General features: G+C 38.3%; 1 protein-coding gene across 1 annotated transcript in view; it reads right to left on the bottom strand.

The window, feature by feature from the left end:
- The window catches only part of CYTH3 (cytohesin 3), a 24,046-nt gene extending 6,585 nt beyond the window's left edge, over positions 1-17,461 (bottom strand). Inside the window, 9 exon segments of the mRNA XM_005420375.3 lie at positions 5,076-5,187; positions 5,958-6,106; positions 7,178-7,290; positions 9,344-9,424; positions 11,964-12,082; positions 16,207-16,273; positions 16,687-16,751; positions 17,308-17,418; positions 17,420-17,461. Of these exon segments, the coding sequence (XP_005420432.3) occupies positions 5,076-5,187; positions 5,958-6,106; positions 7,178-7,290; positions 9,344-9,424; positions 11,964-12,082; positions 16,207-16,273; positions 16,687-16,751; positions 17,308-17,418; positions 17,420-17,461 (859 nt within the window).
- Between the last annotated feature and the right edge of the window lie 9,535 nt (positions 17,462-26,996).

The following is a 26,996-nucleotide window of genomic DNA, read 5'->3' on the forward strand; positions in this document are numbered from 1 at the left end:
AGGCATTTCTCATTAACTGTGATATCATGTCAAAACACAATAAAAAAATTAGTAATAACCACATATTTAAAAGAAGACCTGTTTATAATTTAAGAAAGAAAGAACAGACCTAAAACATACTCCCAGAACAATATGAATTGCCAAGCAGTAAACAGCAGTTGAGTTTGCTGAATGTTTTCCTGACAACATCCACTCTCTCTGGAAAAGCCAGATTTCTCAAACCTGAAACCTTCTGTAATCATGCTGCAGTTTTGAGGAAGCTTTTGTCATGAAACATCACCCAGTCCCAGGGAAGCCACAAAGAAGATTAGGTATTTCCATCAACATCCCACTTACTTCTCCCTTCTCCTAAAACAGCCAGTAGCTCACTGGGTTACAGCACTCATGGCATTCATAGAAATAGACCTTAAGTCCCTGCTCCACCAAGCTATCAGTTACTCTTCCAAAGAGGGGGAAAAAAAGTTAAAAAGAAAAAAAAAGAAAGCAGTTAGGCAGCATTTTTTGGTGGGATAAGGAAGTACTTACACATATAAGTCTCTGTCTCCCCATCCCATTTCTGAGTTTCAGCTGTCAACAGCACAGAAACTCTAATAAAGCTCAAAATCTAATCTGTACTAATCAAATTTGCAGAGGTCACCACATCACATGTGTTTAATATGCCTTTACAATGGGCTGCAGCTCAAGCAGGTGGCTGATAAGGCACTGTGGCCTGTAAACTGCACATGAGATTAATAGGTAAAAACACGTGATAGCAAAACATTCTTGTCCTTGGCTGAGATTGCTGTAGGCTCACAAAAAAACAACAGAGGGTTTAGTGCCATACTTCATCTCTTATTCCAGCTCCCAGCCTTTTAAAGATTAAGATTGGAGGAATTAAGTTAGCAGAAGAGGATCAAGAAAACCAGAGTATGAATCCATAAACATTTAGAGAAATGGAGAGATAAATTACATACTTCTGAAAGATCATGCTGATTACAAAAATGCACAGACATCTCAAATAATGAAATACAGAAGCACAGTATCTTCCACAGTAGGTGGAAATATAAGTAAACTACAAGAAAAGGCTACAATGCAAAATGTACAGAAACAGGAACAGAAATCTTCTTCACCTTTGTAACTCAACACAGGATTTTTTTTTTAAACTCTGGGCAAAGAGCAAACTAAGCAACAAGGTAACAGAAACCACCTATAATAAAGGGAAAAATAACTGGCAAGGACTTGGGAAACTTAAATCTCCAAAGTAAAAAGGGCCTTAAGGCTAAAAGCAGCAAGGTGTCTAAAGTTAGAAAGTTCTACTCAAATCTTCAGGTCATTTATATAACAAATTTTAGAGCTGAGAGATGCACACACCAAAAATGTATTTTTTTCTCCTGAGTTCATTTAGATAGCACCAGACAGAACAGACTCAGCAACTACACAGTTGGTTGGATCAAAGCTTGGCTTTCTTTTAAAAAGCATTTTTCCTTGGCCACAGCACTGATTGCCTGAACCTGGAAGAGCCTCAGTCCCCACAAGGGGCAGGCAGGTACAGGAAGGCCCCGGGTTCCTGATGAAGCAGCCCTGTTCTCTCAGCCAGATTAGGGAGGAGGAACAACATCCTCCCAAGGCCAGATGTGCTGGAACAAGCACCGCTGGCGGGACAGGCCCGGATGTGAAGCTCCTGGACCTTCTCCAAGCACTCCGTAAGCGCCTGACTGGCAGAAAAAATTAACACACTCATGTGTCTGGCTGAAATCATTTCCTCTCCAGTTTGGGGGAATAATGTCAAAGTTTCCCTCTAACTAGAAGAAAATATTACACAAATGAAGCAATTGGCCAAGAGAAGCTGTTTAAGGCAAGGAAACCCTTCCTGGCAAAACTTGGGCATTAGCAAAGAGAGCACAGGCAACCATTTCAAAATACTTTAGAGTGGATGGCAGAAAATTTCATGGTATCTACACCACTCATTATGCAGAAAAATCTGAAGGCTCACAGTGTGTCAAGCTGCTCCAAGGAGGACTCACTAGCACTCAGCAGCTTTCAGTTTTTAACTTGCTGCATTCATTTTCATTACACCATGCTGCAAACGATGCAGAACGAAATGATAATTAAGGCCTACCAAGATAAAGATGTCTATTTAAAGGCACTGGCTAAGTCTAGATAGATAAAACCAGAATTGCTGTCTGGCTGCCAGGTTTGGCACTCGGACTTAACGCAGTCACCTCTGAACAATTCAGAGCAGCAAACTCTCCAAAAGCCTTCTGCCCCCTCCCAGCCTTCTAAAACCCAGACTAGTCTCTTAGATGAATTTTACAATATATTAAAGTTTCACAATATCTATCTCCTGCCCAGAGAAAAATCAATACAGTAAGGGATGGAATACTGAAAAAGGGGCACAACTACATAAATGGGAAGAACTGACTATGAAAAACACCAGATACAAAATACTGTCTTGAATACTCAGAGTCTAAAAGTAGTCTTAGTCATATTTATAGTTTTATATAAAAACTTTCTATTTCAACTTCTATGTTTTATCACAACTGAGCACTTAAACCCTCATACAGGAGTTTGTCTCCTTAGCATTTCAACAATACACATGTTTTTAGTATCAGAAGCTTCTAGAACTGAAGGAAATCACAACCATTTCACAAGAAGTGCTTCCCAAGAGAAAGGACTGTAAAAATGCAAACGATGTGGACTGAGACAGCACTCTCAACATATAGTTTTAAGACTCCTAGCAAATAGGAAACTTGAAGGAGAAGAAAGAAATAAAAGGGAAAAAATAAAGAAAGAAAAAAAAAAGAAGACTGTCAGGTTTATTTCTGGTCATTGCATCTAAACTAGCAGTGTATTAGTCTGTACCAGTCTGTGTCTGTGGAAAAAGCGCAGTCTTTCACAGAAGCCCAGCTCCAGGCATTCCCAGGCTGATTCACCGGAGGCTTCTGGACACGTTTCATTTCTTTATTCAAATAACCCTCATACCGTGGGAGTGTTACGTGTAACACCCTTCTGCTTCACACACCCTTTTACTACTGGGTTTTCTGTGCACTGTGCCTCATCTGCATCCTACACACTGCACAGACAGAGTTTTCAGTCCTGACCTGTGGTTTATTGACTTTGCACCACAGACAGACTGTGCAGAAGTTCCTGGCAGCTCTCACTTACTTTCAGTCATCGCTTCCTCAATTTCTTTGTTCCTCTATTTTTTATTAGATCTCTTTTATGGGCAGTTTCTTTCAAAGAGGATGTTGTCACTCCTCTACACACTCACACTTGCCAGCACTCCCATTATGTGTAAGTCCATGAGGGAACACTGGCAACAGCAACAGGCACAGCCTGGCCTTACACTCGACCTCTTCTCCAAAAGCACATTCCACCTACAGCAGCTTGAAAGGCTTTTCTGTTAACCATCATCTCATGCTACCAAATAGAGAAAAGCTGCAAGGTCATGTTTGACATTGTGCTAGCTGAGCCAATACAGGTCAAAAAGCAAGAGCTTTGCTTCTTTGTAGTTAGAAAAGGAGCTCCACAGCATCTGTAGCACAGAGGTCAGAATTCGACATTGGGGAGCATGTGAATGAATTCCAAATGCCTCCTTTTCACATCCATTTCCTTCCAGCACAAGCATGACCACCAAGTTCCAGGTGCAATCAGCACTGTGGCCTATGGCTCTATCCAGGCTCCACTTTCACCATCCTCCCCATGTGCACCCCAGCACACATCAATTTCCACACTTCAGTCACCATTCTCCAAGTGCAAAGTTCCTTCCACTTTAATACATTAAAGTGGCCAACAACTGTCTCTAGGGAAGTGTGTGCTGGCGTCTAAATTTAAAAAATTTGTTGTCTTGAAACAACTCCTAAAACAAAGTGTCAGTCTCCTTTATATAGGAAAAAAAATCCCTAAGGCCAAGTGAAAAAGTGAATCCCATCGACTTTACAAGTCTGTAAAAACAAAGGCATCTTGCAGTGCCAGGAGACAGAACTACCTGAGGTTTCTGCAGCCCTAAATTTGAAGCTCATTTAAGACTCTGTTAAATAAGCTAAATGTTTCAATAAGCTAAATATTTTAAAAGGAAAACAAGCAGGAAAAAGAACAGCTTTTATAAATATGTGGTTCAAATGTGATCACTCTTTCAATAACCTATTATCATTGATTAACAAGTAACAAAAACACTCTGAAACTTCATTGACAGAGTAAGACGTTGTTTACTCTCAGCAGAGATTATTCTTTCCTTGTTATGTTCTTCCATGAATGATACAAGTGTGCTGAAGTCATCCTTATTTTTCTGCTTTGCATGTAAATGCTTTCTTCTTTTGCAGAACACACCTGCATGTGAGTCAGACACCGACATGCCAGTCCCTCAGAGCACCACTGATGACACTGTTAGTGACACTGAGTGAAAAAGCAAAATGCTACGAATCTGATTAAAAAAAAAAAGAAAAGAAAAAAAGAAAAATCCAGGAGGAAGGAGGAAGAAAATAAAAGAATGAGCAACTGAAGAAGAGGGGACTGGAAAGCAATCAGATACGTACCTCCTAATGCAGAATAAGCAGAGACAGCCAGTCACAGAACAGAAAGGTGATAGGTCATAGGCCATAAGGAAAACAAGAAGGCACATTTAAACCACTCATTAAAAAATCATAGCCAAAACCAAACCAAGAGAAACTCACAAATAATATGGAAAAATAAAGACATACAAAAATAACTATTTGAAGAGAAATCCTTTTTTTGTAAACAGAAAACTGTGTTGAAAAAATCACACACAGTTTTCTGAAATGACCTTATGGAGACTCAGTTGTTATTTATCAGTCACAGCATGTGGTAAATACCATGTGGTGTTTCCTTTTTGTCGATGAGTTTTTATTTCTCAGATCTCAGAAATAAAACTCTGAAGTTTGAACCTGATTGCTAATTTGGGTATGCAAAATAAGAAGTAACAGCCTTCAGACGTAAAGGAGCTACTTATTTTGGTTCATACATTTTTAAATACAAAGTGAAACCTGTTACCTTCACAAGAAAGCAGGAAGACACGGAGCAGCAAACATGCTAACAATGAACAAACACACAGCAGCAGAACTGCCCTTGTGACTAACCTAATTTCAGCAGCCAACCTTCTCTATCTGGATTAAAAAATGTATGCGTTAGATCATTTCCATCATCCTCTGGAATTTTAAATGGCTCATTCTTAATACTTTCATATAAATTCTAGAAAAATAAAAGAGGAAAAAGACCTCATTAATAAATGTCTTAACAGAAAATGCAACCAGGATATCTTACGGCTTCTCAGACTATTAGCATAAAAAGCACAGGAAATATTGTCCATAAAATTCTGGACCACCCCCTGTCTGTCTTTGTTTACTACTTTGATCAAGTTTGTTTTTAAACCACTTCATCTGTACACAAGTCTCTCTTCAGTACAAATTTCTTAAGCACTCCTAGCAATGACATTTTTATTTTAACTTCAGCATTTAGTATTTTGAAGGTTTCAAGATCGGCTTCATTTAGTACAAGTTTTGCCAAATGAATCTGGGTTTTCATAAAATGGTGTAGCCCATAACACTGTCTTACAGCAGTTATTTTTACTGATTTCTCAAGGAGGGAGCTTCACAAAATGTGGGGAAAATGAGAGGCAATAAAGAAAAAATAATTTTTACTATTTTTTCTGATAGAAATGCTACTTTTTTCATAAGCAGCCAATTCCACATGAATTTTGCCATAAGCAAACTACAGAGAGATACACAGAGCATTTTCTCTGAAACAGCCTGTTCTCAACAAAAGGTTGGATATAGGCAGAACTAGCTCAAAGTAGCTGTGAATAACAAAAAATGCTTCTTTCAGCTACTCAAATGCTTACACATGCCAGAAAATGTTCTTTTGCCCTCCCTTGACAAATCTGCCTGAGAACTGTTGTGCACACTTTTAAGTCTGCTATTAAAAACACAAAGCCAGGCTTTGTCCTAGCCAGCCCAACTTACCCTCAGCAATTCCTCTGGAAGGTCTCCACCTTCATTAATTCCACGATTCATGGAGATAAACCTCTCCACTGTGGGTTTATCTCGCACATTGTGGTTGTGCAGGCTGGTATTCAACATAATAATGGCAAATGAAAGCACGTAACATGTATCTGAAATCAGATTTGAAAATTGGTTTATCTTCCCATGTGTTATGTGTACAAACCTGTAAAATTAGTGTACAGCTCATCCTGACTGATAAAGGAAAAGAAACAGGCAAAAAATCCTGGACACTGTACATAAAAGTATAAAATCCTTAAGCTGTTGAAGTAAGCCCAAGAAGAAAAAAAAAGTTACAATTCAAATAAAAAACAAATATAAGAAAAACTGTATGGGGATAAAAAAAAAATTGAACTCTTATGCTTATTGCTATCACCTTACATTAACATTTCACTTGAAACGCTTAAGTGTTGGGCAAAATGTTCTCTGCACAGATTTTGCCTAAATCATAGTGGTGGATGCTATAATAAACCTGGTCCATCAGCCTCCTCCTACTCAAAGTACTTCCAAAGCTCTCTCCAAAGAGAAAGAATGGTCTCTTCAAAATAATATTCTGACTGCATTTAAAAAGAGTGAAAATGACATTGATTCAATTCCTTGGCGCACAGGAGGTAGCTAGCACTACTGGATAATATCAGAAGATGACAAAGGAAATCTTATCATGCCTCTTGACATGGTTATGATTATAGTAAATTCTCCCAGAACTGAAGTACAAGATTCTGTGTAAGAAAAAGCAGGATGAAAACCTGCTACAGAGAGGGAAAATGTGCCTGCATCTTCAGCAGTTTGTTATCAGTAGCTATTTTCCTCTCTAGCTGTAACAGACCTGCTTTACACCAACCTTTTCCCATCCTATCTGTTCCTTAAATTAAGTGATCAAGAGCAATCTATTTCTGTGTACAGCCAAACAGAACAGCAATGCCAGAGCATTCTGTGCAGTTCTGTGATGTTTAAGAAATGAAAATGACCATTCTGACCATAGGCTTGCACCTCCTGGATTAGTCAGTCACATTTTCTCATTTCTCTGGTATTTCTCATTTCACACATTATTTTAGCCCTAACTTCCAACTGGCCATAATCTCTTCGCATCAGATGTAGAACATACACACACACATACATATAAATAAAAATTATATTTGGATCACACAAGTACTTAAGAACTCCTGTGGTTTCCTGTGACTGACCTGTAGACTGGAAGACTCCTGGGTTACAAAGGCAATAGCGTGAAGCAAAAGCTTCCATCATACGGTCAATTTTTTGAGCCTCTCCTGGGAGTCTGAAGCTCCACAGAAACTGCCTAAAAAAGGGAAGACTAGTTATTAGACTCATTCCAGTATTTATATATCAGGTTTTTATTACAAATAATCCAAAACAAACGGAAAAAGAAAAAAAAAGAAATCAGCATTGTCTATATAGAATGTCCTAGAAATATGTTCTCAATCTCTCAACACACAAGTCAGGAGCTATTATAAAGCAACATGCACAGATGGCTAGCCCAGTAACTCAGCCAGCAACACTGCATGCTATCAGGCAAGATAATATGGCAGTTCATATTCTGAGGCTCTCTCTTTTTTCCAGACTAGTAAACAATTTTCTGTATGCATCCCATTTTTGCCATGAGAATGCTATGGGGGGAAAAATGAGTTCAACCCTCCCTGGGTTTCCTGGCTACAAAAAGCAATGAACAGTCAGCTAGACTTTATTCACAATGTAAAAAGACACATCATACAAAATATTTCTGGTGTAAGGAGAGAGAAACAAGGAATACAGAAAGACTTAGCATATTTACTTAAATTCATACAAGACCTTCTAAAAATAGTAACAACAAGAAGAAAACCCCACTGCTTAGAGAGGTGCTTGCCTGTCTACTGTAAGCTCACCCTACAAGAATCAGACCTAGGCCTTAAAAAGAACAACTTATGTCATCATTTCAGTAATTCTGGAATATATGCAGCAGATCTTGCTGCTGCTTAACAGCATAAACTGAAATATAGAGTTTACTTTTGTAACTTATTATTTCTACATAGAGGTACACTGGAATGCATACAGGACAGAAGTTTTCACAAATTTATTTTGGCACACTGTGGCACTAAAATGTTCCAATGAATTTCATCATTTATTCTTTTATCTCTTAGCAAAAGATTGATCTGAATTAAACCAGGATCTAAACCAGCAAAGTTACATGCTCTGCCATGCAAAACAAGTTCTCACTATTCCCTGTACATTGGATGCCAGTATAACAACCATTTATTCCTGTCCTCATTGGTTTTCATTTTAGAACATTATATTCAAGTGTCACAGGCCATCTTTAGCTTGTCAGCTCTATGTACTGTCTTTTACTCACCTCGTGCAAGGTTCCAACCCAGATCACCAATTTTGTAAGCTACCAAAATACAAACATTTAATAGTAGCAGCTGCTAAGGAAGAATAAAGTCAAACCTAATATCAAACTGGGTAAAAAGAGACAGGAATACGAAGCTTCCCAGACAAGCTTCAGCAGCCACAGAAAAGGTTCTCTGGCCCAAGCCTCAGGCAGCTCAAGTTATCATCACCACATCACTCAACCATAGCAAAGCTGTTCTGACTCCACATCACAAGGCACTGCACCAGAAACGAAGATCACATGGACATTTCCATTTATCTGGTGTCAGGAGGGAGTCACTTGGGGCAAAAAACCAGGCAGAACGGTCTAAGTCAACCTAATTTGATCAATCTGTTACAGATTTTCACCAAGATGAGAAGGGATCTCACAAGGTAACTTTATGCAAGCATCCCAGATAAATCAAGAGAATTGTTCATGTAGCAAGGGAAGAAAACAAACTAAGATATCACACTCTCTTTCACATGACAAGTGGGAAACTGAGGCAAGCAGAAGGAAATCACTTGTTTCAAAGTTTACCTCTCTGGGATTGAACATAATCAGTGAGAGCATGGATAAGTGGATTTCTCCCCCTCCCTGCCCAGAAGGACAAGTTGAGGTGGAGTAAAAGGAGGAAGAAAATTACTTAAGTAAAGAGTTTATTTCTTTTTTAATCTATCTCTGTGCTAAGATATAAAACAGGTCTTCAAATATCCACATATGGCAGGCACACCAAGGATTAACAGCTGTTCTAGTTGTTTGTATTTGAAAATAACCTGAAATAACCAGGAGTTTTCACCCTCAAGGGCAGCACACACACAAGCAGTCAGAAGGGTTAAACAGAGCTGTCTCTGCTCACTTGCACAGTAATTTGTACAGTTGTGCTGAGCTGTAGAGCAGCTTTCTGACGGATAAATCAACACAGTGACTCATATAAACATGCAATTTGATAGAGGAAGCTCAAGTCAAAAAACAGAAAGAATTTACTCACCTTAAGGCTTGTACAAGATTGAGATCAGCGAACTCATGGAGTTCAACAAAAGCCTGAAGAACTTTAATATTAAATTCATCTCTGTGAAAGACAAAAATGGAAAGAGACAATTACAATTCTGACCTTTAAAGACTTGTTAGTTATCTTGATTTGCTTCTGAAAATACACAAGGAAATAAAAACTCACACTGATCAAATAAAGCCATCAGAAATAATCTACACATTTATTTGAAAGGTATTTTCATGTTTAACACTAGTACTTTGCCCATTTTTGCTGGCAGGTTAGCAAAAGCCAGTACATTTGAACTTATTTTAGAACTGCTTATTTAAATGACCTAAAAATAGCCTTGCCTTCTTTGCTTCACATTTATTATTACTGTACTGTACTTTACATTTATTATTACTGTACCTCTTTGACATAGGAGGATACCTGAGAAATTTCATCAGTAAAAAGCCTTTTGCAGAAATTGTCATGAATTCTTAAAACAATGGCTAATATACGACTAATTTTTCTAGCCATACAACATACAATTAACAAACTATCTTTTTTCCACTCTAAGAACAGAAAATATTGAAGCAGTATCTTAATTTATATACAAAGATAAGAAACAAAAATGCTTCTATTGATTGCATCCAAGAAAATGAGCAGCTTTTGAAAGAGCTGCTTAGTATGTACTGTACTCTTACTCCACACCCAAGAACTGGTACAACAAAGTTAACTAAAATCAGAAGAGGTTCTGAATGGGCTTCCTCTCACCCATCTCTTACATCAGTATGCAAATCATGAGCCAAATTATGCTTTGTTTGGTACAAGGGTGTTTAGATTCAAAACTAATATTTAAACATGTAATGAACACAAAACTATGTGGAAGGACAGAGCTTGGCCCACACCATCAGTGAGTTCCTGTGCCAGAAGAATAAAGGTTTATAATCCTCAGGGTGTGCTTTAAATACCTCACCAAGACAGAATGTTGTGTATCAGCCTCCACCCGAAAATAGAAAGGTGTGCACCCACCAGGAATTATCTGCTGCTCTGCTGACTAACTGCACAGTCAGACTAACCTGCAACTCAGGAGTAAATACCTTAAAACCAACTCTTCATTCATTAGCATGTTCCTACATTGTTTACAGAAAAACACACCAGTTCTCTCAGCAAATCCAAGCAATTCTCATCAAATTCAGCAAAGCACAATTCAACTGGGCAACCGCTTTTCAATGAAGTGGCATGAGAGTGTAATAAAAGAGAGCACTCCAGAGGGGTTTGTGTTTACTTGAAGGAAATTTTTATTTTGTTTATAGGCATGCAGTACTTGTGCTGGTACATCTCTAAAGACACAAGACAAATAATAAAGTGCTCCAGGAAGCCACTTTAAAAAAAGTGAAGATTCACCCACATAGAAATAAACCATAAGTCTTTTTTTAGGATGCAATTCATCCCTTATTTATTATAATTTTTGCTGTATTTTTAAGTGTTACCTTATTCCATTACACCATTCACTTTTTCAGCTTGCTGAGTGCTGTAAGACTATAAAAATCAGTAATATAGATTCCATCTCTTTATGGCAGAATGTTATATAAATATTTCAGTCTGTTGACCAACCTGGTCTTGTCTTAAGCTAGAATACAGAAATAATTTACGATGGGCCCCTGAGAGGGGATGGCAAAGCAGGAGAGAATGTCCTCAGACATAATTCTGTTGTATAAAAACTGTTGGCATGTCTACATATCCTGCATAGAGACTTCATAACAAAGATCTATTTTCAAAATGCTCATATTACAGTAAAAACTTTGACTGAACCTATGAAAGCCAAGGGGAAACTGCTGAGCAAAAACCACGCAGTTGCTGCTGGAACCAGAGTGAAGAGTGTCTCAAAAGGGACCTGCCACAACCCAGCAGCACAGGAGCACATCCCAAATGAGTCACCTTTGAGAGCTCCCTAGGTGGCACTGACCGTGTGCCAGCACGTAGATGCACACACTCCAACCCTCTGCACGGCTGCCTCCCTCAGCTGCCTTTTTAAAATCAATTCCTGGGTTGCACAGCAATGGAAGGCATTTGCATTCTGTGTTTTGCAACAGTGTGCATAAATATGCACATTACATGTTGATTGTACCAGGACTGATAAGGACAGGGTGCAGCTGCCCTTGGAGACACCTGCTGAGCAATGGGACGTGTGTGTGCAGGGAAGTGACAACACCAAAACCTGCTGGAGCTACTGTCCCAGGAAATACCTGTTTGAATAAGTAATTTCTTTACAGTCCAATTATTACTGACTGTAAATCACTCCTCCTCTGGACACAGTACTAAGAGTTACCAGGAGTGTTGCAACACAACTCTCAGACATTCCAAAAACTCATGGTACTGAATTCTGCACTACAGACAATTGTTTGGGTTTACTCAAAGTACTAAATTATAGTTAATTAAATATCATTCCATAATGTACCTATTTAAAAATAATAACCTAACACAATACTGCAGCAGTTTTACATCCCCACTGTAGCTTTTATGGATCTCAGAGAACTTGAGCAGCTCTCTCCTGCAGCCTGTGAAGAGAAACTACCCAAAACCTGTGAAAGTGCTTTGTAAGCTCAAGAGCAAAGTTCCAATATTTTTACTTTACCTTTCACCGAGGTAATCTCCAATTACTGTTTTATTTAATCCTTCTCCTTTATAAAGGAACTGTGCAATGTCTTCTGCAGTGTTGTGCAGGAGGTCATTTTCTATCAGAAACTGTATTCCCTAGGAAGAGCAATTCCAGAGGAAAAGGAATGTTATGTCTTCTTCCACAAGCATTTAAGTAAATATCACTAGTAACATTTGGTATTAATATACTGACACAGACATACACATAGCACATTAAGAGTTACATTACCTACATATTTTTATTTCTTTTAATAAAATGATAAACAAATGTTTTTCAGTTAGATGAGCAATATTTAGTACTGGCTTTAAGATGAAAATGAAAACACATTTTTAAGGCTAGAAGTACTAGGTGGCAGTTTGAATCCCTCAACCTTCAATATTTGATTTGAAAGATCAAATATTAATTGAATAATGACTGCACATTGCTCTTTGGAGCTAACATGTGAGCTGGCCTGTTCCCAACATTGCATCAATGTCTGCAGAGCCGTAATCTGCAAAATCATATAATGAAGAGGTACATAGAAACTACTTAATTACCACCATGACACAAAATCAAGCATCTGGTATAATCTACAAACTGCAACCCAATACATCAAGCCACTACTTGCAGCAGGAAGTCACAGCTGAAGATACTGAAACCGGTTTAAAAGAGTTGATGCTGACACTGGGATTATCAGTGAATTCTGGTTGTGCTGGAACTAAACTATTCACAAAGGACTGCAGCTACACTACTCACAAAGGGCTGCTCAGTCAGCTGCTACCAAAGGCAGGTGCAGAGTCTTACCCTGTCCCTCAGAGGGTACTTGATCAAGCCCCAGGACTCCTACTCCTCCATAAATTACTGCCCTACAACTGGCACACGCCAGGGAAGCCCAGAGACTTCTCTGGAAAGTGGCAAAGAAAGGAGACTGAGAGTTACACAGAGATTATGGCAAGGATGGGAGGGATGTTGTTCTGACACTGAGCAGGTCATGCCCAGATAACCATCCTCTGTTCAGCCCACAGACCCCAGCACAGATGCTGCTACTCCTGCTGATTTCTTCCAACTCTAACAACAGCCTGTTGTTAAAGCAGAAATGGAAACTTTAAGTAGCCTTAATGTCTTGGATTCCAAATACATATAAAAAAGGTTAATAAATTATTACTAATATCCTCTACTAGACTATTTCAGAATTTCAAGAATACTAGTTTTTCAATTTCTGCAAGTGGAGTATTATTTATTTCATTACAACTGAAAAAACCCCATTTTTTAATATAGCATAGATGGCCCTCTAGTAACAGTCAAAAGCATTATTATTCTTCTGTTTGATTAATTCAAGTTTTTAATAATGAACTGGTTACCTGCTTGACAAAAAAAAGGTCAGTTTTCTGACCTAATTTAACAGGGAAAGTAAACTGTGATGTTATAAAGCTTGAAGCTTTTTTTAGAAAGTCTGGAATGTAATTCTCTCAGAACAATTTCATCATCATCTGAAAAATTTCCATGTCAGGCTGGTACTCTTGACAACTTAATATTTTGATAAGTCATTTCACAACAGACATGATTTCTTTGCAAAGAATATATCCATTATATCTTGAACCAGAAATTGCTGAGCTTGCCTCAGAACTGATCCCTTCAAAGCTTACTTGTACAATATTTGACTACAAAACATAGTGCTTTTTCCCATCCCAAGTTATACAAAAAGCTTTCATCTCTGAAAATCAAAAGAGAATCTCTCCTCTGATATCAGAAATAGCAGATTCCCTTGGTTCAACACCTGGACCATATTATTCATGCTTGGTATAAACAGACTGATCTGAATAGGTTTTTTGAAATTGTACAAGTTACTGATAATGGACATGACTTGAAGTATTGAAAACAAATTTCTGTGCACAGAAGCAGACACTTTCCCATACTGAAAAAATCAATTTAATTTTCCTTTTCCTGATTTTTTTTTAATTATTCCTAAGATGTTAAAAGAACCAGAAGTCAAACAGACGGGAAAAGTAATTTGTCTGGGACAACAACTTCAGTGTCTGGAATAAATGGCAAAATAGGCCAAGCAAACCCCCACCTCCCACACTATCTTTTGTCTTGATGCAAATTTTCTTTCTGTAGACTGACAGGAGACAGATGACAGCTGTACTAGTTTAACTTACCCACACAAAACTCATTGCTACAGACATTTTCAATATTCACTACAAATATTGCATGGATTTATTTTTTTTTTACATCACTGCAATGAAATCTGCTTTGAATTTCATCTCTTTTCCAGTAACTCAATTATAAATTTTGCAGTTGTTTAAACCCTGCCTTTGTCACAGAGAATTCACTTCCCAGGCCCAACACAGGCAGTACCTACTTCAGCACGGCGAATTTCCAGCACAACTTTGTCTCTGCACAGGGATTTTTGAAGTATTTTACAAACTTTATACCATTACAGCCCTTCCCACAGGAGCTCACCAAACCCAAACTCCCAGGTACAACATCCTGAAAGTACATAACACACACCTATTTTCAGAGGGGGCAAGGGAGAATTGCACTACACACACATGAATGTGTAATGTCTTCAAATAAAAATGATAAAAGAAAATTACCTCACTGTGCTCCTGCTAATATGAAAACATCAGACCTTTGTTACCTGGTTTTAAAGGAAGAAACTTGGTGGGTTCAACCCAAGTATTATTACCCCAGTTCTTTGGCATTCCTAAATCCAGACAGCATCTTCACTCCTGTTTCTAAATGAAAAATATCCTTTTCCCAGTGAATCCCAGGTAGCTTTTCGCAGCACCACAAGGATGTTTACACACTTAGCTGTCTGGAACTTAATGCAGCAGCTGCAAGCAACACCACGGCCCAGCTTTAGAGCAGCCAGCTACTGCAGCACCACTGAGCACAGGCATTATTGAGAAATTACTACTCTGAGTCTGTTCACCACATTTAAATTATGTTACAGTAGCAATGTGGCCACAGCATCTATTTATAGAAATAATTTCATCCAGCAAGAACCATAACAAAAAAGAGTTAATGCTGGAATGAAAGCATCTGACATCATCCTGTGACTTTGCCACAAACTTCTAGGACTTGAAAGAGCTGGAGGACCACAGGAAACTACCAGGATATTTGGGGGTATTCTGCCCTCAAAAGAACAGAAGTTAAGCAGTCACCAAAGTGGAAAATAAAAATAAAAGACATGGCCAGCATTTTAGAAAGGGTTCTTGTACTTGAGAATTTCTGGCAAACTGGAAACAGTCTGAAGAACAGAAGCCACACTGTACTTGGAACATTTCAGAAAAGCCATCAAAACGTAACTGAATTCAATACAATTGGAAAGAAAACACACCAAGAACACAGAAAAACAAATGCTAAATAATTTCCAAGAAGACCTTAAAGAATACTCTTCACAAATTCAAAATGGAACCTCAATGACAAACAATAGAGGACAATAAAACAAAGCAAGGAAGATGAAATATGAAAAGCAAAGGCAAAAGGTCAAATGTGTCAAAGAAGCTCTTTTAAACATTGCAGGGGAAGTCTGGAAGAGAATGTGCAGGTCCCCAGATTTTGCAGAAAATTAACAACTATTTAAGAAACAGAGAGGCACCCCAGAAAGAACTGCATTACTTCTTGGCTACATGCAGAGCAGACTCCTTGAAACTGGTAACCAAGCTTGTACAAGTCAGAGAGGTACACATCTATATGTACAGATGTATGTACAAAAATACAGATGTTCACACATGCCTTTTTCAGAAACAGGCTTTAAATATCCAAATATAAAAGTCTTGCTTTAGATATCCAAATATAAAAGTCTTGCATGAAAACAAAAAATATGGCAAAGACAATTTGAAAGATAAAATAGGAGAGCATTAAAGAAAAAGAAGTATGGCCTCACTAACAACCACACATGAAAAAAAATTTTAATTATATTTGACATATCAACATAGAACACCTCTAGCAGGTACAAAGCAAGCCAGGTCAATCAATACCTGGCATATTTGGTTGTTGATAAGTAACCTCCATTATCAAGGGTTTGTTTAAGTGAAAGAAGCACACAGCTGGCACCTGACCTGATGGCTGCTTCCAATTTAACCCTCTGCTCAGTGTGTTACAGGACATGCAAGTAAGGCCTATGAACTTACATTATCAGAAATATTTCTTTAAAAAGGCATAGACTTATTTGTCATAGATCATACTTCAAGCAGAGCCTTGATTTCTGGCAAGTGAAAAAAAAATTCTTTACCTTCTTAGGGTCCATGTTGAATTTCTTCCTTCCCATGGCTATTTGCTTATTTCTTTGTGTAGTTTTGCTACATATGGAGAGAAGGAAGAAACAACAAGGACTTACCAGTCACTCTTTTACAAAAAGATTCCAGATGAGCTTTTAATTTGTTGTGGTTACTTTGTATTTTCTACTACAAAATTAAGACATTAACTTTTCATAATGGAGAAAATTATGACACTATTTTCAGCTCCTTTAAGGAATTGCAGCTTCAGAGACCTATATCCTTATCAACTGGACAGTAAAATATTACACTCTATCCAACATATTCTCTAGCCAAACAAATGACACACCCACATGGGATAAAGTCAGGCTTTATAACAGACTAAATAAAGGTAATCCATCGTTTGTTTAGCATGGGAAAGGTATTTTTACTTGCTGTTCCTGGAAGACCTGTTCCAAGGTCTTACTGAATCATGTCCATATGTTGGCATTACTTACCTTTCTTCTACACTAGTCAGATTATCAATTTCAGTCATAACCTCAGCAATTTCAAATTTTAATCTCTGTAAAAGAAGGAAGGACAACACATTAACCTACACTAGAACATCTTTTGCAATCATCTATCATATAATATGATCAATTAGGTTTTATTTTCTAATATTTGTTATTTACTTGAAGAAAAATGAACAATCTTAGGGCTTCCTTAGGTATTTAAAGATTTTATCACAGCTGAATGACTAAAACACATGAACCTGCACTCTCAGTGTGTGCTTGTCCTGAGCACCAAGACCAATCTGCCATTATCAATTAATAAGATTTCTTTATCCACATTTTTCACTCACTCCTATCCTGGATGCAAATCTGCTGTTTAATGAGTTTTTGATTACACAAATGAAATGTGGACATCTGCACATATTGCATTACATAAATTCAGAAGTTAATCTTTTTTAAAGCACACATATGATGCATAAATCCTGTTCCCTATTAGAAGTATTTTGTTTAAGTCATTTATATGCTTTTAAAACCATTACTTGAAATTCATATTTAAGTCTGCAGCTTAGGTCTGTAACTTAATCTACTGAAGGAGCCTGCTAAGGATCTTTACAGTAAATCAATTACCTCAATATCATCAATCAATTCTTTTTTCCTGCGACGAATATTTAAAAGTTCTTCTCTTTCTTCCAAGGAGAGGTCATCAGGCACTGGAATGGAGCAAAATGTACAATTTTTTTAGCATTTGCATTTTAGCATTTGATACCTCATTTGCACACATAAAACTTAATAAACTGATTAGGAAAAATAAGCTTATATGAAACATCAGGACATTTCTTTTACATAATTTTCAGGAAAAAACCACAAACCAAATCAAAACACACAACATAAATGGAAATCTAAATCTAATATATTTGTAATCTGCTTTATAAAAATCCTAAGTAAGGTAATTGAATGAATGACTATGGACAGAATCTATCTTTCAAAAGAAAAATAGACAATTAAAGGAATCTTGTTATCATATGATGTGGCAAGATTTGGTTCTACAGCTTAATTGCCAAATTCAAGTCGGATATAATTCTATTACATCAGTAACATACCAAAATTCTTCATGTAAATTAATTATCTTCCAGGGAAAAAAGTCAAAGAATAGCCAATACACAATATGTATATCCTGGTGCTGAATTCAGACATCCCCTAATGCCAGCACACACAAGTACAACACCAAAATCAATTATCTAACACAAACATGGCCTTTGCATAACATCTTTTAGGTGAGTCTGTAGTATTTAAGTCAATTTTACGTCTCTCCTTGGCCATGCTAAATGAAATATATGACCCTGCTGATAAAAATCAGTTGCTACTGAGGATGCAAATGTGTGTCTGTCACTCATCCTACCCTCACCCTGTGTCTCTGTCTGACAACCAGCAAACACCAAAAATCATCAGCATAAAACCATTGCTTTTCTTGAACAATCAGATGTTCCTCAGCAAGAAACTTCTCTGGACAGAGATTACTTCTGCTCATTTGTACAGCACTAGACACCGACTACAAATATTCACCTCCTGTGCAGCAATCCTGTAGTAACAGTTCTAATGGTACCACTTTCTTGGAAATAGCTCTTTAATTACAGAACAGCTTTTCCTTCCAGCTCAGTAAAATGGAACAACAAAAGTAATTAATAAGGTATGTAAGAGCAACACACCACAAATGTGCTCATTTGGGATGGTCAAGGCCACTCTTTTATGTCCTATACACACAACAGACTGTAGCAACAGGATTATAAAGAAAAGTTCAGCTTGAGAGGGGAGTTTTAAACACACTTGGAACAGAGCTCCTGTTTGAATCCTAATAATGAAATATATTGATTATTTCAACATCCACTGGTTAAGCTCCTTTCCTTTTAGGATCCAAATCATAAAAAACTCCAAATGGCGACAGACCTTGTTAGACAAGAAGTAATTATGGCAAATGATTTCATTTAACTACTCCAGATACAAACATGATTAAATTACTTTCAGTTTAGGAAATGACAGTCTTCTGTTGAACAAATACCAGACTTCAGTATGTTTACCTGCTTATTCTCCTCATCAAAGCCACCCACTCCTAAAAATCTCTTGTATGTGAATAGCGGTAGGATTCTTTTTGCATCAAACCTTATAAATACATGTCCCTACATTACATCTTTGTCTTACACAAGATCTAAAACCACAGTGAATTAATGACTACACACACACTATGTACATAAATACACCACAAACATTCTAACTAGTTAACTGACAAAAAAAATTAATACTGCTACCCAGTGTTGATTATAAAAAAGGCAAACCATATATAATCACTCTCTTAGTTAGGAAGCACACTCTGAGATCCTTTAAGCATTTCTGCAGTATAGTAGATGAAATTACACTGCAGCTTTACAGTAGCAGTACTAGTAAGAGATGCTAAATTTTTAACTCTTTGCTGAAGCAAGACATTTTGGTAACTCTCACCTTCACTGGCAACTGGAAATACTAATCAAACCTCAAAGAGAAAATCATCTTGAAACAATAAATATTTAGAACTCATAGATGATGTTGCTTTTTCTTCAAGCTGGGTTACAAAACCCCTGGGTTAGCCACTACCACGAGCCCTTCCCAAATCTGCACACCAGTGAGTGGTACTGCAGTTTCTCTTACTCCACCATGGAGTGAAGGCTCCTTGGGACAGGTTTGGAATATCTGGAACAACTGGAATTGCTTTTTTGGAATCAACACGAATTGTAACAGTTTTCTATGCTCAAGCAACCCACAAAAAAAGAGAAATCAAACACCTCAGTGTTTTCCTACAGCACCCAAATACTGTCTGCTGTATTTTCCTTTCCTCTGATCACAGCCACAGTAGAGACAAGCCTCACAGTATAATTAATGATGCTGTTAGACAGAAAGGAAAAAAGCTAAATGGAGTCAGACTATGTTTTGCATTAGGGAATAACATCAAGTATTTATCTGCCACATACAAGACAAGCAGTCTGCTGGAAAAGAAGATTCTGCACTTGGAGAGGACTTACATAAAACTGGACATTAATGCAACATCTTTAAACAATGGTATTTAAATATCAGAGCCAAAATATTTCAGTATCTTTTGACAAGAGTAAAAGAGTCAGGCTACAACTGAATGGGAGTTACAGTACTGCTCAACTTCTAGAAACTCTGGGTATAGATGGGATTTTTCTTCCCCTCACACTGCCAGCACAGAGGGATGTGTGACTCACCAGGATCACTCCCAAGTGCACAGTCCTGTACTCACATGAACTGGCCTCTGTGTGATACTGAAGATGTTTGCTCATTATCATCCTTCTACTGGTTTCTATCACTGCCTCCCTTCTCCAGTGCTGCTCTTTATGCTGTAGAAAATGTATCAGTGGGAAACTCAATGCACCAAAAAAAGTTTCTGAAGAGATTTCATGTGGCATTACAGCCTGGAAGGTGTCTTGCTCCAGGAGGCCCTGGGACTTTATGGCTACTGTACCTGCTGTTTCAACTCTGTGTCTTAAAACAAAGGCTAACACTATTTCTGTATTTCAATTAAGGCTTTTGAAATATTAACCTAGGAGGGTAACACACAATGGTGGATTAAAACATCTTCACAGTCCCAAGCAAACATTGCAGGTACATGGTAAGAGATGATCTGCTCTGGCAAGACCCCTCCCAAGGCCACCCTTTTGCCTCCAGGAAACACTTCTTTTTCAACCCTGTGTTCACATAATCCTCCACACAAAATAACTCAGGGAGCATGTATGATGTATTTGTTCTGTAAAACAAATTTTCTAGCTGTCCTCTCCGAGTCACTTCTGGGTTTTTTTTTTCTTTCACCAATCTAAACACAAAGCAGACAGGATGGGAGGAGTTAGCATGAACATTTAAATACTAAAAAAGAACAAAAGCATTTCAGTAGAGTGAACAAGCTACAGTTGCAGCATTCTTTCATGCTATCTTCTAATCTTTAAATAAAGACCATATTCTAATGTAAGTCATTTCTGTGAAATCTTTTAGCTTACAGGGAGAGCATTTCCTTTTTCTAGAACTTCAGACTTCAGGTACTACTAAATAGAAAGTCAATATACTACTGATATTTTATTCATGAGGAATACAGTTGTTGAAAATACAAATTATATTCTTGGCCAAACAGAAAGAAACACGCAACAGCATACATGTTGCAATACTACTCCTACTACCAACAGAAAAAAAAACCAGAAAAATATTTCATATATTCCAACTTGGCCCACAGAATTCAATTCCTGTAACTGAACTATATGTACTTAAATGAACATCTGTAATGCAACACTTAATGGAACACACTTATAATACAGTTCTGTTTACTACACCATGCTAAGGAAAAGAAACTGCATCTCACCACAGAAATCAGTGTATTTTGCATCAGTTGTGATGTCACTTGGTTAAGTAATGCTCCACTATGGACAACCCAAGTACAATATCCAAAGAAGAGCATTATCCCACAACTCTCAACTTGAAGCATTTTTGAGCTAGCAAGTACCAAAAATCTCAAAATTTTAAGAGATTGGGAAAGAACAGCAACAGATCAGCTTGCAAAGAAAGTTCCCACAGGTTAGTGAAAACCAGGACCAAATCCCATAACAGGAAACAGAAACCCAGTGCTTTTTAAGTCCATATCATGATACCATTCTCTTTCTCAGTAGTAAAATTTAAATATTTTCCAGCTCTCCAGCAATAAGAAGCAAAAGTCTTGTGCTTAAATTCACTCATTAGCCTTTTAATTGCCAGTCACCAGCCAACATCTAAAGCAATCTCACTTGACTCCTTCAACTGACTTCAGAGTTCAGTCTCTCAAGAGAACCCAGTAAAATATCCACAAACAGCAGAAAGCAAACATGCAACAGTATCTAACACAGGCAAAACACTAATTCTGTAACCCCACTTACAAAGCAATACAACACCCTGACTCCCATTGCTCAGCTAACTTCTTGGTTTCATAAAGATAAACATTTTCCTTCTTCTGTGTCAGTCCCAAATTCGTGGTCTTCAATATTTGCATTCCAAGCAAAAAAACAATTAGATGGAATTTAATTTTGCTGCAGTTGGAACATCTTGCAAGTGTAAAGATATTTACACAATACAAGGCTTTAAACTAAACAAACCTTTCCTTACCCATACACAAAATGAGTAGACATGTTTCTTCTGGCCTTTAAAATAATATACATTCATCTCTGAGAACAAATCTGATTGTCTCAGAACATTTGCCTCAACGGATATTCTCAGGCTGTTCTCTCTTCCTTTCCCCCTACATGTTCCCTTTTTTAAAACTCGATTAGAGGAACATTTTCCAGCTTTCAGACAAGATGTATAAACAATGCTCCAACCACTTCTGGCTATTAAAAATTCCATAGAAGTTTTCGTAGGAGGACGTCCTTCTGAATAGATTCACTTCACAGTGCAGAAACAAACTGAATCTACATTAAATTCCACCAGTAAAACCAGATGGATTTGGCTGCTCCCTTAACAACCTTACTATGTGAATCTGCTATTTAGTCACTGCTGAACATGTTCCTGCATAGGAGCAATGACACTTCCATTAAGGAGGGAAATAATCCTCTACACAACATCCTTTCATACACAAAAAAATCACCAGTTGGTGGTATGAGGAATCTAGGACAGAATCCATGGCTTGCAGAGTTATTTTGAGTTTTCAATCACAAGGGACTCTGTGGCCAGAAATCACATCAGTGGCCAAACCCAGAAGAGAACCTCCAACGCACATCCATGATTCTCATTGTTCAGCTGCTGGAAATCACACCATTACAAGATGTTCCTGAAAACAGTTTTTTTTCTTTAGGATAAGTGCATACTTTGCAGGAAAGTTACAGTAAAGATATTATCATTTTGTGCTTCTAATAATAGGGGGGGGAACCCTGAAAATATGAATACTATTACCACATAAAAATACACTTTCAGGATTTTAGAGGAAATCGTTTCCCTCTGACCAGCTACACCTTCGAGATTTTTTCCTTTTACTCCTGCTACAAAGCAGGTTTATTAGATCAGCAGTACATATTTGTGTAGGTTTCTGTAAAACAGACAAAAGCATAAAAATTGGAAATATGAAATACATTTTTTGTTCTATATAGAAAAGGTCCAGCAGGGTGACAGTACCATCAAGCGTGAAATCATCTCTTGTAAAAAACAAACACTATTCCTTATAGTCGATAAGAATTACTTCAAATAAGGCAAGACTATGTTTTTGTTCTGGCCAGAAACAGCCTTATATAATTTGTTAATGTGCTAGTCTCTCTAGTCAAGCAGAAAGCAGGCAGCTGCAAAATTGTGCAAAATCAGGGTCCAGTTAACACTGATCTGGAGGGAAGGAACATTTTACCTGCCTCCCAAAAACCATCTTAGTTCAGATATCACAACCGACATGCCCTGCCATGGTACTTGCAGATGTTTCTGTCAACGGAGTACAAAAGGCAGAGGAGGCAGCAGCAAGAGCAGATGTGTTTCACACACTGTGAGCAGAGAACCGAGCACCAACAGCTGTGCAGGGGAACAGGACTGGAGAGGCTTCCCAGAGCTCTGCATGAGCTGCTAATCCTGCCCGGGAGCCATGGGCTGCCCTTCTTAACAGCACCAAAGCACAAAGAGGAGCTTCACAGCCACTTCCCACCCTCACCTTCCTGCACAGATATACCCACTGAGACAGATATATACAGATACACTCCACAGAAACTGCAGAGGCACCTCCCTTGCTTTTTAGCTCCTAATTAGGCCTCTGACACAGATACTGGCCATTAGAAAGCAGGGTGTGTTTAAGTTAATGAGTATTTTTTTTTTACTGTCCGTGCTCTTTATTTTCATGAGCAGGCAGTGTTGAAGGTCATGATTATATTATACTGACCTCCTTTAATTCAATAGTGTCTTATTTCAATGTTTTTATGTATTTCCATTAGGAAACCAAATGTTTTTAGCAACTAAATGAAAGAACCACTTTCAACCACATAAAGGAGCATCACTTGGGGAGAAAGAAGAAAAAATACACAGGGACAAGGTGTGAGCAAGATTTCACAGGTAATGAGTTGGCTTCTCTATGTTCCTGCACTGCTTTGCCATTCAATGCCTGGACCCTGTTGTTTCTGTTGTTTCTTTCCCCAGTTTAACAGGACAAATGGTTTCACCAAGGGACCACAGAATTTCCCAAGACAACAAAACAGGCACAGCAGAAACTCCTGGCAGCACAAAGGTACAGGGGACAGCAACCCCCTTGAGGTCAGCCAGCCCTAAAACGAGCTTAGCTCAGCCCCAAAACCCCACCCTTACAGGCTGTATTCTCTAAATACTAAAAGTAGTTCAACCTGATATTAATAATAGATAAGCATGGATTTCCTTTCAGAAGCATTTTTCTTTTGAAGTCACTCTACTCTTGCTTCAAGATCAGAAGATGCTTCTAGGCCAACTTTTCTTTCTAAAATATGTAAATACAAATTACTGAATATGAAAAGAAAGCTGAGTTTAACTTAACATTTTAAGTCCCTTACCCAAATACATTAATACTAGCATTAATAATATAATGTGTTAAAATATGCATATCCATGCATATTTAAGCAGTGCAGAAAAAATTTATGCCAGCTAATGTGAAAATTTAAAAAGGAGATGCTGGTCACACTGTAGTGGTGTGTGTTTCAGAGAGGGCTATGAACAGATTAGCACAGATACAGGAAATACTATCCAACACAAAATGTGACTCCACCAGCATCAGTTACCAATTACTATTCAGGAATTCTGGTGAATCACCATTCTGATTTCAGTGTTACAGCTACACACTGTCACATTATCACATCTTAACATCACAATCCCCTTCCAACGTGGAAAACAGTACCATTGAAGTAATGTGGGACAAATGCAATGCTGTGCAGTGCCAAGCACTGCAAGTAAAAATGCACAGTCTTGTATTGTCCTGCTGCCTTAGGGACAGTGGGGCATCTATACTGCCTTAAAATTCTCTTACTCTGCTTTCAGCTTTTTAACAAAATGATTGCATCTGATTTCTTTTTTCACAGCAAATAATGAGGAAGGCGGATCAGAATCAGCCTTGTGTAGTATTACCACCATTATAAATACAGATATCACTCCTCCAAAACGAAGTGGCCTCAAACTTTTTCTTTACACTGCATCAAACCAACAAAATACTGTCAAACAGAAACAAATTCTTTTCCCCTCTTCATTATGTATGCTGCAAGGCAGAATCTCACAGATAAATAATTTTGGGAAAGCTCAGTAATAATTTTCTCTCTGTAGAGCATTTGTATGTGCAAAACTGGAGAAATAAATGGGGAACTTAGGTAGTGCCATAGCTGAAATCAAACAAATTTTCTCTGAAGTTTGCATTTGAAAGCCTTTGCTTATAGTACATTTTATTTACAGTATGCATTAACACAAATTTAGTCTTTACAGAGTGGAAGTCTGCAAATTCTGAATTTTTTTAGTACACTTTCATGGCAAGATTCAGGCCACAAAAAATTTTAGCATCCCCCGAGGAAAAGGATGATCCAGCAATAACATGTGGGGAGACCATGGATAGCAGCTGATAGCACATTATGTATCCACTGGCAATGCAGAACAACAGCCACTTTTCAAGTGGGAGTCTTGGGAAAGGAATCAGGGCTCCCCCTCAACACTATATAGGAGGTGAAAGGAACAGATCACCATGCCAACTATGCACAGCACAGCTAAGTGTCACATTAGAGATATCATGTCTTTAGCTGAAACCCTTCATTCACTACAGAGCAAAGAAAGGGCAGCAAAAGAGCAGTGGATTTTGCTTGCCTGCAGCAAAAAGAGAAAATGCTGAAATTAACATGTGTAGATGCAATAGCTTTCCACAAGTAAGACCTTTTAAGCTACACAACAGAAGCAGGATGTGCCTTTTATCTTGGGGCATTTATGGTTTTGCCCATACAACTGCAGTGTATTACTAGACAGAATTATACAAAGAACTGAATGGAAAGGGACTGGATGGTCCCATGACTAATTTCTGCGACAGCACGGCTCACTTCTGATTGAGCCAATCATACAGACAACACTGACAGGAATTTAAAAATACTTTATCTTTAAGCAACTCTTCAGATGACCAGCACAGGAAAGAGACCTGCTCAGACTGCAGATGGAAAATGAGAGGAACAAGTGGGAGCCCATACAGATGGGGAAGCTGGACAGCCTGAAGTACTGCAGCACTGCTCAGGATTTGGTTCTGTGGTCACTTCAGCGTGTTTGAGATGACTCCCAGCAGCTCTGCAGAGTGTGAGGCAAAGCTTAAACTACTGACAGGAAAAGAGCAAATACTCCTCTGTCAACTTCTTTCCCTGGTCAGTCGGGAGAGGACTTTTTCTCCCAACATCCCAAGGAGTATGTGTGGATGAAAAGGAAAGCAGGGACACTTCATCTCCCACTGGTCGATGACTCCCAGAAGTCCCTGTGAACAACTGGACTAACCAGACATATCCTGCTGCCAATCTAGACTTCTTTCAGCTCCAGGATCCAAGCAACTCAAACCAAGGATGGGGCAACTCCTTCTGAAAGCAGAGATCATTTCATCACATTCTTCATGAGGAAGAGGCAGACAAAACACTGATTCCTTTCGCTTTTGAAATGATATGAGAAGGAAAAAATAATAACATAGCAACGCGTTTCAGCTTTACCCTCACAGAAGGGCTGTGTTTCCCCAGCCATCCTGAGTTACTGGGAAAAGGAAGTGGCTGGCTGGCAGGTACCTACATTTTTTCCTAGGACAGATCTTGGAAAACAGATTTGAAAAGCAAACACACCAGAGTAGTAGCAGACATTCCTGTCCGATCCATTTCGAGGAGCAGCCTGGAAAATTGACAGGAATGTCGCTGAGCAGCTGCAGGGGGGTCCTGGAGCCCAGAGCCTGTGGTCAGCTGCCAGCAATACCCCCAAGTCCTGCTCAATATTCAGGCACAGCTCATCAGACCTACGGTGTTCCCAGCAAAACAGCTGGGCTCAGACAGGCTTTCTGTCACAAATTTCCAGTAACATCTACTCTTGGCAATGAGGGATCTGCTCACAGCACTGCACTCATTAGTGAGGAGCATTAGCCGTTACTTAGGATTGCCGGCTGTTTCTAAAGCACACAATCCAATTTTCAGAAAAAGCAAGGCAAAGTTGATTTTTCCCCTTCCCCCATCCCTGCCTGACACAGTTCTGGAGTTAGATTTCAGAACAGTATTTATTGCAGAAGCTTTCTATTTATTCATTTTCCAAAATCGGTTGCACAGTGAAGGAGG

This window comes from Geospiza fortis, unplaced genomic scaffold, assembly GCF_000277835.1.
Source record: "Geospiza fortis unplaced genomic scaffold, GeoFor_1.0 scaffold237, whole genome shotgun sequence".
Classification (NCBI taxonomy): Eukaryota; Metazoa; Chordata; class Aves; order Passeriformes; family Thraupidae; genus Geospiza; species Geospiza fortis.